Source organism: Limanda limanda, chromosome 20 (assembly GCF_963576545.1).
Source record: "Limanda limanda chromosome 20, fLimLim1.1, whole genome shotgun sequence".
Lineage (NCBI taxonomy): Eukaryota > Metazoa > Chordata > Actinopteri > Pleuronectiformes > Pleuronectidae > Limanda > Limanda limanda.
The window spans coordinates 20,250,664-20,268,182 of NC_083655.1; the positions used below are offsets into that span (position 1 = coordinate 20,250,664).

Consider the following 17,519-nt stretch of genomic DNA (forward strand, 5'->3'; position numbering starts at 1 on the left):
AATCTATTTTAAAATTTAGACAAATTCTTGTATTATGTTTGTTATTACATGATCAGTTGCTACAAAAGCCATTAATATGGGTTTTAAAAAGTAAAAGTACTTTTGATTCTGAAAAAAATATGTCCTTGCTTACGCATGGGATCGTCTAAACTTAGGCTTAGGAAAACTTTCTCTAGATGCATTTTTAACTGTTCGGGCCTCAACGTGGAGAGAAAAAGCTTCAAAGATTGGCACGGTGGTTTTCAGACATGGTCAATGGAGGCTGCAGCGTCTCATCATACAGCAGCTGATTGAACTGATGTGCACTTTCAGAGAGCTCATCAGTGGAATGAGCTGCTGCAGTGAGAGACGGACTCTGCGCTCTTCCAGAAATCGCGGCTGCAAACACTGCGTGGACATACATCAGCAAATCTTTGAGAGGACTGCCTAACAAATGACAAATGGATGTGCGTCCGAGCAACATGGCACAGAATGAGCAGATTTAAGCAATCTGAGGATATTTACATCCAACGGCAGCTCTCACCTCGACTTGGAAAAGCGAGGTGGACAACTAATTAGCAGCACATCAATAGGTTATGTATCCATACTGTCAAAAAAAACAATGAAGACAAGACAAACTCACTGACATCCAAACTGCCTCACAGGTAAACCCCCAAGTGGTTCAGAAGTGCACTTATTGCTGAACAATCAAGGGACTGAGGGATTTCTTTGAGAATGGCAGCTCTCATGTACTGAGTGTATTTATTTTTGACCTTTTAATACTTTATGTATCTAAACTGTTATGACTATAACAAAGTATGCTTCAGATGGAACACAAGCAAATCTGTAAATTAAGAGAATGGGTTTAGATGTATGGCAATTTTGGCAACAGGACAAAACAAACTAAACTATTAAATCAGATGCTACATTATATTTTTTTTATCATTTAGATAGAATCATGACACTATCTTTATCATAGGGAGCAATGATCCCTATGATTGGTATTTATCTCAAAAAAGAGAAGAAAACAAAAACAAGGAGAAAATAAGAGCAGATCCTGACTCCTCTGCGTTGGTCCCTTAAGGCTTGCTAAGCTGAAATGACATAATTGTCCATAGTTTTTTTTCATCTTTTGTTTTTCGTAAATGTACATTCTAGTAGAAAAACAACTTGCCACAAAAAAAAAAGATACAGCTGGAAAACCTATGGCTTAGTCATTATCCGTTTGCTATATTTAAATGAATGTACCTCACTGATTTTTTTTTTGTTGTGGATTATCCTACAGAGAAGAAACCACTTAAAAGGTTGACTCGTGCTACTGCGCAGTCAGCGGCGCACACACGTGAAAACAAAATTCAGAAATCCAAGAGTTTACATTTATAGGGCGACAACAGTAATGCTTACAAGTCTTTGTGTCTCTTTTTGAAAATCGCCATGAGCTTTTTGTGGCAAAGTTTTCCCAACTTAACACAGTTTGAGGTGCTGGAGCTTAGTTTCCAGACTCAGTCCGCTGAGAAGAGAAGCTGTAAAATGAGTTGTTGCTGAGGTGTTCAGGTGTCAGGGGGTGGGGGAGATGTGGGTTTGACGAAATGGCACCAGGGTGTCGAGCGGGCCGTGGGTGCTGTAACGTGCAGCGTGTCCCTTCTTGCTTTTCCATCCCTATTCTCGGGTGTGCATAGTACGAGCTTGCAGTGCTCGGCAGGGCTCCCGCGGGCCTCCTCTGACACACACGCACAAAGAGCTGCATCCACTCGAGCACACCGACTCCACGGCAGCCGACATGAGAGGAGTTGGGTTTTTAAAGCACTGCAGTTTCCGGTAACAGCTGGCTTGGCAGGCATGGTGGCAGCTGATTGTTGTTGTTGTTCTTGTTGTTTGTGGTTTAGCAGAGTATAGAAAATACAGACACATTTATCTACTGTAAATTGCATATGTTGCAGCATGTTCGCCAAAAATGAATGAGGTCATCATGTCCTGTTAAGTTTTGCAAAAGATCCCCTGCCACCAAAAAGAAAATAAAAAAGTAATACAATAAATTAAACTGACCTGTCCGACTCCCTGACAACATGATGGGAGACGGGGAAACACAATAACAGAAGGAAAAACAGGTGCAAAATTCTTGCAGAGATGAGAGATTCTGCTTTTACAACTCAACTAGAAAAGGCGATGTGTGTGTGTGTGTGTGTGTGTGTGTGTGTGTGTGTGTGTGTGTGTGTGTGAACCCCACAGGGCAGAGCACACTAAGTACCATGATTCCTCGCTTCAGTCCCGTGCTACTGTAACATGACTCAAGAGTAGGGCTGCAAACAAATTCACATGACAAACTGCTGAATCATGATGATCTTGATTGATCATGGCCGAGGAATCCTGATCAACTTCTGTTTATTTTAATAGCATAAAAATGAGCAGTATAACTCATTCAATTAGGAAAAGTTTTTCCAAAGTAGTTTCTTTAGCTTAAATTTCAAGACATTGTTATTATAAAGAGACACAAGGCTGTTGATATTAAACTGTAGTCCCTATTGACATATATCTGACATTGATCAATACTGAACCTGATTAGACAGAGTCCCAGTTGATGCCATCCCTACTGTTTTTTAAAGTTCAGAAGCTAAAACTGAGATTTCTAAATACGACGATCTGTCAAATTAAAATAAATTAAACTGTGTCTATTCAGATTGTTGTTTCCCATTGTTAAAATGGTCACTGCTTTAATTCAGGGGTATTCTAATTAAAAAAATAAGTATTTAGCGGTGGCTGAACTACACAATATGGTTTTCGGTTGCTTATATTTAAAAAACAAATAGACTTTGTTTGCATTGAAATGTGTTGATTAAATAGATCTTCACTGATTTTCTTTTGTTAAATCAGTTGTGCATATCATTACATCCATTGAAGAATGTATGTACGCATGTAACAGCCCCTGAGTCTTAGGTTCATGCATTTTTCTACACTCAGGATCTTTGCATATTTCATTATTAAATAATTATCCAAAGATGTCAATGAGTTACTTGCAGCCCCGCTGAAGAGTAGCTTAATGTCCGAAGTAAAGAGTGAAATGAAATTTTACAAATTGGGAGACGGTAATGAAGATAGGAGGAGATGAAAGTGAAGCTCTAGCAGCTAAGAGGCCTCTCCGGCTGATGTCCAGCTCCCTGTCTGGGCTTGAGGTTAGCTGAGGAGTTGTGATCTCTAATTGGCTGGGGGTTTAATGGAGGCGGGAGTTGAGCGGGACACCAGTTGCCTTTATGGGGTCTTTGAAAGACTTCTTGTGATGAATGTAGTGAATTAACATGGAGGAGAATGAGTTGAGGGTTCCTTTGACTCCTTTATCCGCTTCAGAAACAACAATCTGATCTGTCCATCATCCATCCATCCATCCATCGATCCAGCCATTTGTGTGTGCATGTCAGCCCAGTGCAGCACACAAACACACGAATGGTTTCCTGAGTTTCAGATGCAGGATCTATCAGGTTATCAATGTATGAAATGGGTTTCCAAAAATAAGAGCACAAGCTGGAAAATATTCTTCACTTCCCTTCAAACAAAAGTGGAGGAAGAATCGATGAATAATATTAAAGATAATAATGCTGTTGCGCTAAAGATATGAATGCCAGTCAGAGGCGTGCATGTATATGTGTGTTTGGTGGTTGCGTCTACATCTTGATTCCCTCCTGTTGGCTGAGCTGGGACAGGGTTTTCTTGATCCGGAGCGCAGTGAGTCGGGCTGCACCGTTGGCATACCAACACTCCCTCATTATCTTTGCCATCACCCGCAGGGCCTGTAGAGGAGAGAGAGGACAAACGTTAATGTGACATAATTACAGCATCATTCTGGAGCGGTCTGATGTCTTGGGAAAGGCACTAATCTCCTGTAGTATAAATAGAGACAGATGTGATGATGCTGAAAGGTCTTTATAGTGAGATGATGAAGAGAAACACAGAACGTGTCGGACAGTTCTTAAAGAAACAAGAAATATGCTGCCAACTGTGGCACAGCTGTCATTATGTAAGTTAGTGGGAAAAAGAGCCGTCGCCATGACAACATCCACGTATACTCCAACCACTGATGAAGAATGAGAGGCAGTTAAGGTAAATGGCCTGGTGTGAAGAAAATACTATTTCCAGTTTGAGACTAAACTTCCACACTCTACATGTTAACTGTTCTCACATCTGCAGCTGTACGAAATGATCCTGTTTGAGGAGATGACTATTCAAAGTTAGTTTCTGTTTAGAAAAACGTCACTGTGTCTTTCTTTTATCATTATTACACTTTCAGGATTCACAATTTGATGAAGCTTGTCCCTGCTCTTACATAAACCATTTTCTTGCTAAATCTGTTCTGGTTCGATCTTGCTTATTCTTGGAAATCAACTCGTGTCAAGACATTGTTAATAGACTTGAGCGATAGAGGGCCAGAGCCTGCGAAGTTTACACTAATGTCTTCACATCTCTATTGGTTGGGGCTGGAAACAGCATCTGGTACGTATGAGTCAATGTTTGTTTGTGTCTCACTCTCTGTCAGTCTCTCACTGTGTCCGTCTGTTGAGACGCTTGTGCATCATCTGTGAAACTTTCATCAATGCGCCGGACACATTCCAGTCCTGCCCTCAACAGGTGGACCAATGCCAAGTCCACACACACACACGCACACACTCACACAGCTTTTTGAAGCTCAATTCTTCAGGCTCAAATGCTTTTCAACACAACTACATTTATTTAGTTTAGTAAGTTAGTAAGTTTTTATTTTATGGAGATAAGGCAAACCGAGGGGGGGGGGTCGGTGGCGGCAGAGCGTCGCGGGGGGGGGGAGACACAAAAACTTAAAGGAATCATGATGTTAATGTGTTTCTTTTAATGATTTTGAACTGTACATTGGATTTCTGACCGGCGCTGACAAGCTATTCTGTGATGCTCAGACGTCATGTGTTTGTCCAGTTTGTCCTTTCTGTAGGACTGGCAGGGAGACTCTATAAGTGGCCGGGTCTGGTTTCCTCTCACAACTGCCTGTTTATGCTGTCTACATGTTTGACAGAACATTCCTAAAACCAAAAAGAAAACGGAATCCCCTACTCATTCTCTATGAACTGTAATTTATCTATCTATCTATCTGGCTACCTATTTATTTATGCATGCATGTATATATGCATGTATGTAATGTATGTATTCACTGACTTCCATAAGTAAGCCTGAATCCAGAAACATTTTTGGATCCGGTCCGCATGTTTATCGCGTCCACACGAAGCCCTGTCACAAAAACACGGAAACGCTGGAGTGGAGTGGTTGAAATCACTATAAAGACGTTATGGAGCATGCGCATAAAGTGAAAGAAGACTAAAGTCGAGATCCTACTAGCAATCTTCCCATCACGACTTTTCTACCACCTGAAATCACTGTTACCATGGCAATCAAACAGGACTAGTTAGAATCAAGCACTTCGTCATAACCCTCGTTTGTGTTAAGTTACCGTTTTCAAACTTCCGTCAATAATAAAAAAAAAATCACGTCAGATTTGCCGGTTTTGAACAATGGTCAGTTGAAAATAGATTAAACAGTGATAGAAGGAAGTGACGCAGCGGGGTTAATAATGGTTCAGGCTGAGGTTGCGAGGCGTGGTGCGTTCACGGTTAAATACAACAAGCGGAGAAAGCAGAATCGCGGGCTGACCGGCGCTGAGAAATGCGCGTCCCGTGAGAACAGCCAGGCGCCTGCGCGCTGGAGAATTCCGGTGTTATACTTACCAAGATCAGTCTTGTACAACCAGGGGGAGTATTTCCCCTCTGAAAGCCAAGCTGGGTCAGAACCTATCATCGGGTGGTGACTGAACAGATGCTTGTCTGGGGCAGGGCGTGCAACACATGGATTCTTTTCTGTACTCGGACCCGGAGCAGGAGAGCTCCTCCGGCTGCTCCTCACAGGAGAGTGGCTGTTACCATCATCCACCCGGGGGCGTTTAAAAAACGCGGATATTTTTAACTGCTTCTCAGGTGGTTAATGCGACATGTTTTCAGATGGATGCTCTCTGTCCGGTGGTGGGAGGTTGCTCACCTGTGTGCGCGCGCATGTGTCTGTGTGCGCGCGCATCTGAATGGAGCTCCGCCGTGCGCGATACAGAGAGCAGAGGAGAACTCTAACCGCGCGACCATGTCGAGACAGAAATGCAAACTATAGACCTGTTTAATAGGAAATGTAACCTTAAAATGATTTATGTAGAGATCTGGCGCTATATTAAAAAATACAAAATAATTAACTTGACTTTCCAGGGGGGGCGGGAGGTGCCGTTGGGGGGGCGCAGCGCCCCCCCAATATAATGGTAGGGGAAACACTGCCCCCCCCCACTGTTCAAATAAACGTCTTCAGCAGCAACACAGAGGTAAAACTGTACAAGACTTTACTCTGACCAAACACTTCATACACTTGGGGATCTTGATAGGGTTGGGTGATATGCAAACATTTTCAAATCGGCAACAGTCAACACAACAACCTCTGATTGACGATATATTAGTGCGAAGCTGTATCCTCTTGTGGTCGGATCTCGTTTCACTGCTGTGTGCAAATAAAGGATATTTATGTTCATGAAGACAAAATGGTGTTGTTTTAACTAAGTCCGATGTGTCTGATGACACTGCATTTATGAGTGTGTCGGTGTGAGAGAAAGGAGATAAGTGAGAAAGAGAGAGACAGAGTCAGGAAGGGCTGGATGACTGTATTTATGTTAATATGATGTATAAAAAGTGCCAGTTCTTAGGTCACTTTCTACGGTTTAATTAATTTCAGAGGCGGACCATTATACAGCAAAATAAAAAGACAAAAAAAGATGATTGGCTCAGCCAAATGCTGTCAGACAATATATTTGTTCAATTGTCTCTTGTAGATCACAGTTAGTCATTGGCTGCACACAAGATGAGACAATAGCAGAGGGTGAAATATACATTTATCCAGGGCAAGTAACCTGCCTTCTATCATGTTCTTCAATTGTGCTCATTTTTGTTGAACACGTGCTTTCTGTAAAAAAATGTATCACTGGATTCATTAGAAACTAGAATTTCACTCATAACTCCACAAAGGCCCAACCGCTTTATATTAATATATCAATATATGTCTGTCTCAGTGTCTAGCGTCTCCTCATGTAGTCTCAGAGCAACTGGATGTTGAGATCAGTGCTCTGTGGGAGCCACACCATCTGTTGCACTTGTTTTAGTCACTGAAGCTAATTGCTTACATCTCTGGCTGTGTCTGGGCTCGTTGTCATGACTGAATTTGGGACCGATCAGATGGTCTCTGATGGTATTCTGTGGTGGATAAGAAACTAAACATCTTAGGTGCGCACTACAGTATACGCTATTTATTGGCAGTAAATGTGCCTCATGATTATGATAAAATAAGAAAGTCTAATGAGACCATAAACACAAACCCTGCTGTGCAGTGTTACCTGAAGTAATTGGACCTTTGCACAATTCTTTCTTCTTAAAAAGGCATCAGAATGAGGTGCATGCTATTCTTAGACGCCCATTACTCAACATGACAGGCCCTGGTGATTGGTGACTTCATCATTATACATTTTTCCTTCCTTCTTTGAGCAACAAAAAATAAACTAAACTGCAACTGATACATTCTGAGGTTATCCTACATATTCAGTAGGAGGTAGACTCCAAGCCCAGAAATGTAAATCACAAATCTTAGCTACTAATGTGTTAAAATCAGTCTCTGCGTCTGAATGTGCAGTTTGACTTACTGAACCGGTTTGTCAGTCTGGATGTGTAGGAATCATTATTATAGTCTGTGGATCATTGTGACTCATTGCTGTGTAAAATGAGTGGTTGGTTGGTTGCGTACGTGCGGTGTGTGTGTGTGTGCGTGAGTTGATCTGAGACATGTCTGTGTTTGTGTATAGACAAAACCCTGAACATGACCCTAATTGTAAAAAGAAAATAAACTGTTTTTGGACACATAAAATAAAAGCTGTGTTACAATTAAAGGTGTATTTACAGATGGGAAAATACAAAACCAGAATTGCAATGGGTCGCATTTGACTTGACGTATATAATTGAAGGAAGTCCAGTTGGTTGGTATGAAGTACCCTGGCACTAAGATGAGCATGATCCTTCCAGGAATCATTTTTAAGGAAATAAATTAAAATGTTGAAAAATAGTGCTTACTCACAAAGTTTAGGAATGTGAAATACATATCCATACGATATATACATCTCAAAGAAAAGGTCTACCAAGTCTTCAGAGAAGCAAAGAAAAGGCTGTTTACATCAAATCACACAAAAGCTGAATGTGTTTTCAGGTTGATGGCAAATAGTCTTGACCGGTGTAACTTCAACACAGGCTTGTTCTGAAGTTGGACCCTGTCTGTGAGCTTCAAATCAGTGGCCTGTCGCAGGCCAGAGGCTTCATTTTCATTGAGAATAAAAGAGCGAGAGACCATTTCCTCTGTGTCACAGTGTATGTCTTCAAACCCTGAATAATGTCCCATGGAAAAACCAACACTGAATGAATATACAATGGACTGTAACTTTTTTCATTCTGATGATCTCAACTCAGCACATTTTAATACAAAAGGGCCTGCAGACCCACTGCAAAACTTCATGACTTCATGCCTGAGCCTCCAAACAGTAATGTCGCTTACATGTATCACCATCACCTCAAATTAAATCATAATGACCCTCAACAAGGTCAATAAATCAATAATGAAAATGTGTGTGCCCATAGTACAATGTATTAAACTGAAACCCAAGTCTGAAGATACAACACACACGCTCACACACACACGTGCACACACACGCTGAGTGGTTTCTTCCTCTCTGGGGACTGTGAGAATGAGATGAGTGCTTGTACTCCTGTGTGTTTGTGTGTGTATCAGATAAATGAGTGATGGTATTGAGAAGGATTCTTGGGCTTATAGCCAAATACAACTTTCCGAACATGTTGAACACAACATCTTACATGTAGGGCTGGGCAAGTTAACTCAAGTGATGAGTTAACTCGATTGTTTATCCGCCAATTATTTTCTTTTTTCCTGTTCTGCAGCAGTCAGCAACAGACTTTCACAAAATAAAAGCCTGACTTTCACAATAAAACAATAAATAATCAAACCTGAGTTAATGCGAGATAAAATAATTAATCGAGTTTACTCATCACTTGAGTTAACTCGATTGAAACGAGTTAACTTGCCCAGCCCTACTTACATGACACCGTTGCAACATTTCTATATCTCAGTTTTGAACGTTAGAAATGGAACTGCATGTTTTAACTGTACATAAAAAAACACCAGAGAGGTTCGGTCTTACATTTAGTCCGGTGCCAGGTTTTAAAAGTCTGATGTTGTCGATCTCCAAACAGACAGATTCAAAACAACTGCCCCCTCTTATCATCCTTTCTTCCATATGGGGAATAATCGTGCTCCACATTTTGAAGCTCAAGTTCACATACTAGGATTCTTTGGGGAATGTAAAACAATAAAAAAGGGATCAGTGATTTGAACTGTGGGTGACTTGAGCTTAACTTTTTTTTAAAGTCTATATTTGTTAACATTTTGTAAAAAAGTGGTACCAATGGAAGTATGGTGAATTAGTTACTCAGCGTTCCACTTTGTTGTGTATGGATGTAAGGTAAACTACCACTGGACTACTGAAAAAGACCTGGTATTAACAGAGAACCAATCACAAGAGGACAGCCTTAGGTTTGTCTGTTCACACCTGGTATTAAAATCCATACTTAATGTGTCTCTTGTGACCACATGGGATTGGATCTCACTTTCCAGCTCTACATGCAATTTAAAACATCTAATCTCTGTTCACAAACAGAAAATTTAAGCCGAGTTTACAAATGTGTCCGATGACGATGTTTGTGCCTCCAACTACTTTTGCTATAACCTGTTTGTGTTGAGAGAAATCAATTCATTGGACAAATCTACAGAAACCTGCCTCGTATTGTCTTCAGAACACCAGCATGGATCTGTCCATTCACCTCACCTAAACTCTATCTCCAAGACCCCCATTCATCTCTCCCAGGCCACTCAGAAAACTTCTGATTCAACATTCAACTTCTGTAGTTAAAGATGAATAGAATACCTGGGAGCAGACGCATGATGAATACTTTCACTCAGGACCAGCCTGTGATTTATAAAATATATATATATATGAAGATGCAAAACTGGAATGCTTCATACATTCCATTATGGGGGGAAAAAAATTAAGAAAAAAAATTGAACTCAAAAACCCTGCAAATGAAAGGCAGATCCAGCGACACAAGTCGTACCTCACAGCTCTGCCAGCGGTTGGGAATGTTGGGTCGAAGCTTCTGCTCACAAACCACCTTCCTCATCTCCTCCACTGATGGATCTGACTGAACCAGGTCGTAGTAGGGCAGTTGGTAGTCCTCATGGATGCCTGCAAGAAAAACAAAAACCATGGTTAATATTCTGGTTTTACATTCTGGTGGTTCCATGATACCTTTTTCAGACGGGCTGTTCCTGCATCCATCCCTCCAAATAAACTGATAATGGTGCATCAATATTTCCATAATTAACTCTGTTCCTCTCTTGCTCCATTAATCTGTCAACTGCCCATTCATTCACTAAATGAGTCACCCTCCCTTCTCTCCTCCCTCTCTCATTTGATCCTCACCTCCCATGGAGCAGCGGCTGGCGATCTCCCAGAAGACCAGTCCCATGGCGTAGATGTCGGCCCGCTTGAAAGACTCAAAGTGTTTCATGTTTATGGAGTCGTCCAGGACCTCTGGAGCCATATACCTGAGCAGAGAGATAATGGACTGTTACAGGTCTATTAAGACATTTAAGCACCCGTTGCTAAAAGGATGAACTGAGACCAGTTGGAGATTATTTAAGAAACAGTACTGAGCTGGAGAGTACAAAGACCAGCACAAGCATGCTATGACACGCAGGTACTTTCCCTGGTCTTGAACTGTACTTTGACAGTTTCATGTCCAGAGCAGCATGCAGATGTAAAGTGCATAGCAACATGTTGGTGTGCAGTAATAAAACTGATGTTAGTCTTTAGTGAGGGCCAGAGCGCTGTTGCCCAAAGTGAATATGATACAAGGTTTAAACAAAACACATGTCATGAGGTGCAGACGAAACAGTGTGAACATTTTGTATGGCAATTAGTGACAACAATTATCGCAGCCGGAAGAACAAGCTACGGCTACATGTCATACATTTTTCTCGAAATCTGAAAAATTACCTAACATAATAACAGATGTACATAACTACTCATTTGTGTCAAACTAACAATGTGTTCAGTAACCTCTGACAGTTTCTGTGGACGTAATCTCTCCCTCCCTACCCTCCCTATCCCCGCTCAGGCTTGTCCAGACAGAAATAATCACAGTAATGACTGCAGCAGTTTGATGTTTAAAAGCTATCGTTTGTATTTCTTGGTTTATCTATTCATTTATTGTTGACGTTCAGGGGAAGTTCAGTTACATAATTGTTTTCCTCTATGTTCTCTCGTTGAAATGTCACTCTTCTAAAGTTCTCTTTTTTGTTAATCCATCTCTCTCATGCTGGGGTGTTAGATAAATCCCAATTCTTGTGTTGTCTTAAATACAGATATGACAAAACAATTACAGATGTAGATACTCGTGAAACAGACAGTTTAATTTTTTTTAAAGCAGCATCTGCTAAGAGCAGAGGCTGATCAAAATGTACTTCAATTAACATTGGGTGCAACATCAGCCAAAACCTCTTATTTATATGAAGATACATTTCATACCGAAGAATTCAAAGTATAAAATATTTCTGTGTTGATTAACCCATTTATGCTTTATTTTAATTTCTCAACTACGAGGAGAAGTGATAATGGAAATATCTAAAGTTGTGTGCGGAAAAGTACTGTACTGATTTGTCTCACACAGACCACGGATGCAACATAATAGCTTCTTATAAAGTTTGCAAGAAGACTTAAAGCAGATGATGGGTATAAGAATGAAAGAAGAGAAGGAATGATAACTGCAGACAAAAGCTACTTTAGTGTATAATTGAGCGCCTGACTTATGAACCAATCTCTTAATTCTGTCAAAAACACGAAAGCAAATATTTGAAGCAATTGAGCAGGACTTGTGGAATAACGCTGATTGGTGCAAATTTAAAACACGATTAACCTGTAGACACGTTGAAATTGGGGACATTAGAATACTATATATCAATCTATAAATTAGCGTGTCATTTTTAGACTTATCTGTCAGAATTAAAGTCTTCAGTTCATTAAATCAATGCAGCCATGTGAAGGTAGCAGAGCTGATGTGAGTGAAGATTCAGCTTCCAATTTGAAAAGTGCCACTTTGTGGTTAAGAGCCATTATATCCACTGTGCTGCCATTATTTAATTAGCGCAGTGGAGGGATGAGGAAAAACCTTGAATAACTGACCATATCAGGGCGTCTGAGGGCGTCTCATTAACATTTACATATCTATATGCATAGAAATGACATGCTATATAGCTACAGAAGAAAACTCAGCCCTCAGTAAATGGAGGCTTTAACCGTTGTAGCTTTAAAAACAACAATCAGCACAACATGTCATTGAGTTAATTTTCAGTCAGATACCTGTATCAAAAGCTGGACATAAAAAAATTGTGACGCTGAGAGCAGATTCCTGCACAAAAACAATTTGAATAAAAGCAAATATGCATTTAGTTTTCACACAAAACTGTTGTTTTTCAAAGAAGCAAAACTGATACTTTGCTCAAAGCTTGGCAACGCGAAGACAAGTTAAAAAAAAAGAAAAGGCACTGTGGGGATCTGATCATCAGTATGTAACATGGATTTCATCCAAAGCCAGAGCTTCTGTCTCCGATGACCCAAGGCTTCCTGAATCATTTAGTGGCAATGAAATACACCCGCAGCATCATACCAGCACACAGAGGAGGATGAAGGGGCAAAACGTACACAAGACCACAAAACAAGGGGGGGGGTGAAAATCCTTCCAAGGCAAAAGCTATGCTGCTATCTCTGTGGGAGGTAGAAGAGTGTAGGAAACAGTGCTCTGCTGCCTTCCCAACCCTGCAGCTACACAGGCCGGCATTATACAACGGGAGATGTATGGATGCAGAGAGACAAAGAACTGGAGAAGCTGAGTGGAAATGGAAAAAGCAAGGGACGTATTTGAGTGGGTGTTTTAATCGTAACATTTAATAAGCTTTGAATATAAAAAGACATTTTTTAAAGTCAGTCATTTGACTTGTATTTCAAAAATCAGTTGGATTTATGTAGGGCTGCGCCAGGCAATTAGTGTAAAATGACAGTTTGGCATAAAAAAACAGAGCACTTAAACTATATTAATCCAACTTTGTTGGAGCTGCATAAAAAATAAAATAATTGGATTAAAAGGGAACAGAGTTGATTGTTCATGACAGGTGGTGAGTAGTAACACTGAAAGCAAATGTCAATGTGTTGCATTTTATACATGTCATTGACGTTATGATTTATTTTGATTATTTGAAAAATAGCTCCAAATGCTCAATAGAGAACCAAATGTAAAAAATAACACTGCTGAAAATAATGATTAGGGGCACGATTTCCTGCTATTTGAGTAATGCTTTAATACAATTAAGTGGTCAGCTCTTTTATAAAACTACAATGCACCTCTTTGAGGTGAAAATATACATTTGTGATCCATTTCACAAAAAACATACATGGAGATTTCCTGGTTATCAGTTATCCTTAAGTTAATCAAAATATGCAGCATCTGTTTCATGGTAACACAAAAATGTGCAAATCCCTGAAACGAAAAGAGTAAAAATTAAAGAAGGGAGAAGATAAATAAATACCAGGCTGCTGCTGAATCACCATAAATGCGATGAGTGTTTAATACCTGGATCTCTGGCCACATTTAAATGGCGGAACAGTCAATTATTGCAAGAAGGATAAGAGAAGTAATGTTTATTTTCCAGATCCATGAAGTGATTCTTGGGCTAACATGGATGTAAATCTGAACTATCGCCTGTGGCTGGCTATTGTTAATGAAAAACTGCTGGCGTAAGACACCATCCTGCTTTGAGCAAAGAATAATTAACAGTTTTGACTGGTGGCGCGAGTGAAAAAAGTAGAAAAATATGGCGTTTAAATAAAAATATATCCCTCTACTAACCAGTGTTAATTTCGTTGACGATAACGAAAAATATTCGTTAACGCCCCTTTTCCCATGACTAAGACGAGACGAAGACGTAACGAAATGGATTTTTGAAAATAAAAACTATGACGAAATCTATTTTAATTTTCGTTAACGAGACGAGACGAAACGAAAATGTTGGCGGTTGACTAAGTCACAACAATTTTTAAAAACATTATCGTATCAGGCCGTCATGAAGTACCCGGAGCGGCGAGTGTGTGTGTCCATGTGTGTGTGTGCGTGTGTGTGTGTGCTCCCAGAGAGCGCTCCGGTCCCGGTGCCGCAGCGCACTCGCTCAGAGAGACACAGTGAGATCAGAGCTCGTTCACGTGAAGCAGGCCGCTCACTGACTCACCGGCTGCTTCTTAACTATGGAAACAGTGAAAACACAGAGTTCCTCTGGTCTCAGCGGCGCTGAGATCAGCGCCGCAGCGGCGCTGAGATCAGCGCCGCAGCTTCTGGATCAGAGCAGAAGCTGGTTTCTACCGATCTGCAGTTTCACTGTCCGCCTCCGGTCTGATCTGCTTTAACTTTTTGTTTTCACATTTCGCCAACTAAAATATATAGGTTGTAGCTATATGTTTTTATTTATTTCAAAATAGGGTACTTCTTATTTCATACATTTCCCACAAATATGGGGATGACTCAAATAACCCTACATAGTTCTGCGTTTAATTTATTTCAAAGTAGACCTACACTTGCCTGTGTATTTTCTTCTCCTCTTCATAAGCATTTGGTGTTTCCCTTTGTTGTAACAGGTAAAAATAAATAAAATGTCAACAGTTTTCTTTATTGTTGTTCTATAATTTCATAAATGCAATAATCTACAGATTAGTATAGTATAACTTTATATAAAATTTTATCAGCTTTGTTATCAAATATGTTTTGCGACTCCAGACAAATTTTATTTGGGGGAAGAGGGGGCAAAATGGCTCTTTTGATAGTAAAGGTTGCCGACCCCTGCTATAGACCTATAGGAGGGACATCTAATGGACAACCTAAGTACTGAAAGCTAGACTAGTATGCAGTTGTAGACACAACACAGGGGGGGTCCCTGGACCTGAGAAGGGAAGATAAGGAGTTTAATTTGGCTATTAAATGTGACTAAAATGTAATTTGTTTTCGTCGACTAAAACTAGACTAAAATGTAATTCGTTTTCGTCGACTAAAACTAAGAAGGATAAAAATGACTAAATGTGACTAAAACTAATATGCATTTTCGTCAAAAGACTAAAACTAAGACTAAATCAAAAATAGCTGCCAAAATTAACACTGCTACTAACTAATTAATCTCTTACCTGACCAGTTGTTTGAGCCCAAGTCTCTCACCACTATATATTAAAACGTGTATGCCCGCACATTCCTGGTTTCTTCTGCACAGACTGATCCTTTTACATATTCCTGATAAATCTCTGTGTTGGTCCTGATGGCTTCTATACTTTTTTCATAGTCTCCTTGAGCTTCACATTACGAAGGAAAGACTCAAGGCTACATTGTGGTTGCCCTGGTGACTTAGCAGGGGATTCATTTCAAGGTCTGTGATGTCCAGGGGTTCCAAGTGGCCCTGACAGTCAGGCTGAACAAATCTCTGGGGGTCTGAGCACCAACACAGCCTGTTTCAGCCCTCTGGAATGGCATGCGAGCAAAAAAATGACAAAATGATTCATATGAACCACAGAGGAAATCCAGAGAACCTCTATTTGGTGGCAGTAATGGGATGACTTCTTTACTTACTCTCGCCATTCCCTGCATTGACTTGTTTTGAAGCTCAGACCTGCTGTGAAACACTGCAACCCTAACACCTGCCCACACAGCGAAGTAGAGGTGAGTTTGTCCATAAAGGATTCGCATGTCACCATGAGAGATAGAGCACAGAATTATGACCAATAACCTCCTGGTACAGTGAGCGCAGAACAAGATGGGGAGAAGTCTTTTCAATCATAAGGCCACTGCTCTAATAAACCTGATAACAACCTGTTTACATCAGGAAAGGGGTCAGGTTACCTTTTGGTTCCCACTCGGTGATTTGGAGCGATGTCGATGGTGTCAGTGGCTGAGTCGTGGCGGACAGCGAGACCCAGGTCAGCGATACAGCAGGTACCATTCTTCTTCACTAGAATGTTCTTTGACTTCAGGTCTCTGTGGGCTATCGCTGGTTTGCCTGAACAGAGACACAGATTCACAAGTTCAACAAAGATCCCGCGCTGACACCAAACATGTCTAACTGGAGATTCTATTTATCAGCTATTCAAGAAAAACTTGAATGTCACAAAAGACAAGGGTGAGGATTTAACTTGATATTTAATATCAAAATAAGGCTTATTTTAAATAAGGCTGGGCTGCATGGAGGACCAAGAGTGTCACAGAAATTGCAATAAAGCTTTTCATTAATGGGTGACTAACTGTAAAAACAAAAAAGGCAATTGTAAATTTGTACATGTTAATCTTTACATTAAGAAATTGCAAAGTAATTCAATAAATACTGGATTAAAAAATAATGTAAAAAATGTATGCATCATCAAATCGTTAAAATCGTAGAACAGCCAATAATTTCATCATTTAAAATACTTTGCTAAGACAATGCAGTTTGTAAATGCAGGAATCAGGAGAGTAAATTTAAATGTGTGATTAAATTCTGTAATATAGCTTGTGAATCCAGTTGATTATTTATCTTTTTAAACTGGATTTTCAATCAGACTTTTTGATTTAAAAGTATTTAATTTTGAATTAATTTGTGGATTCTGTGACTAATTGATCAATGCATTGTGATATTGCATATTGAATGTTTTTTACTTATTCCATTGACACTGTTCTTCTATAGGTTGTGTCCTCAAATGTCTCCCACCACATACTTTTGTTCAGTAAGAGCGGTTATCAAGGAGGAGATAAGCTCTTTCCACAGGGCTTTTTCAGACATAGTTACACTTGGGAGAAGTAAAGATTACATATGCATCTAAGGGAACTTTTACTGTCTGGACTATTGCAATGCACCTTAAACATGCCTCAGTCAAACCATTTAAACTTGTTTGGAGCTTGAATATGTAAAATGCTGCTGGTCGTAATTTAACTAAAACAATCGTAGGTCTCACATATAACGCCAATGCTTCACTGGTTCCCAGTTAAATTCAGGATTGATTCTTTTAATGACGTTCAAAGCTCAACGCAAGCAGGCTCCTAATCACATTTCGGAGGTCTTGACTCCCTACAATCCCAGTCGCAACCTGAGATCGGCCCATCTGTCCTTGTTAGCTGTCCCTAGGTCAAGGCTGGCTACTCAGGGTGACCAGGCTTTCTCCATCAGGGCTTCCAGGCTCTAGAACTCCCTGTCTGGCAGATAGGCTCACTCACTATAGGTGTCAGTATTCACTGCTCAAAACCTGCGTTTATAGAAAGGCATTTTTAGCG

General features: G+C 40.3%; 1 protein-coding gene across 1 annotated transcript in view; it reads right to left on the bottom strand.

Moving 5' to 3' along the window:
* Positions 1–895: 895 nt before the first annotated feature.
* Positions 896–17,519, bottom strand: part of tgfbr1b (transforming growth factor, beta receptor 1 b) — a 57,591-nt gene continuing 40,967 nt past the window's right edge. The window contains exons 6-9 of the mRNA XM_061093904.1: positions 16,119–16,275; positions 10,613–10,737; positions 10,245–10,375; positions 896–3,761 (exon numbers count right to left, since the gene is read on the bottom strand). Of these exons, the coding sequence (XP_060949887.1) occupies positions 3,636–3,761; positions 10,245–10,375; positions 10,613–10,737; positions 16,119–16,275 (539 nt within the window). The 3' untranslated portion in view covers positions 896–3,635. The remainder of the gene's footprint in view (positions 3,762–10,244; positions 10,376–10,612; positions 10,738–16,118; positions 16,276–17,519) is intronic.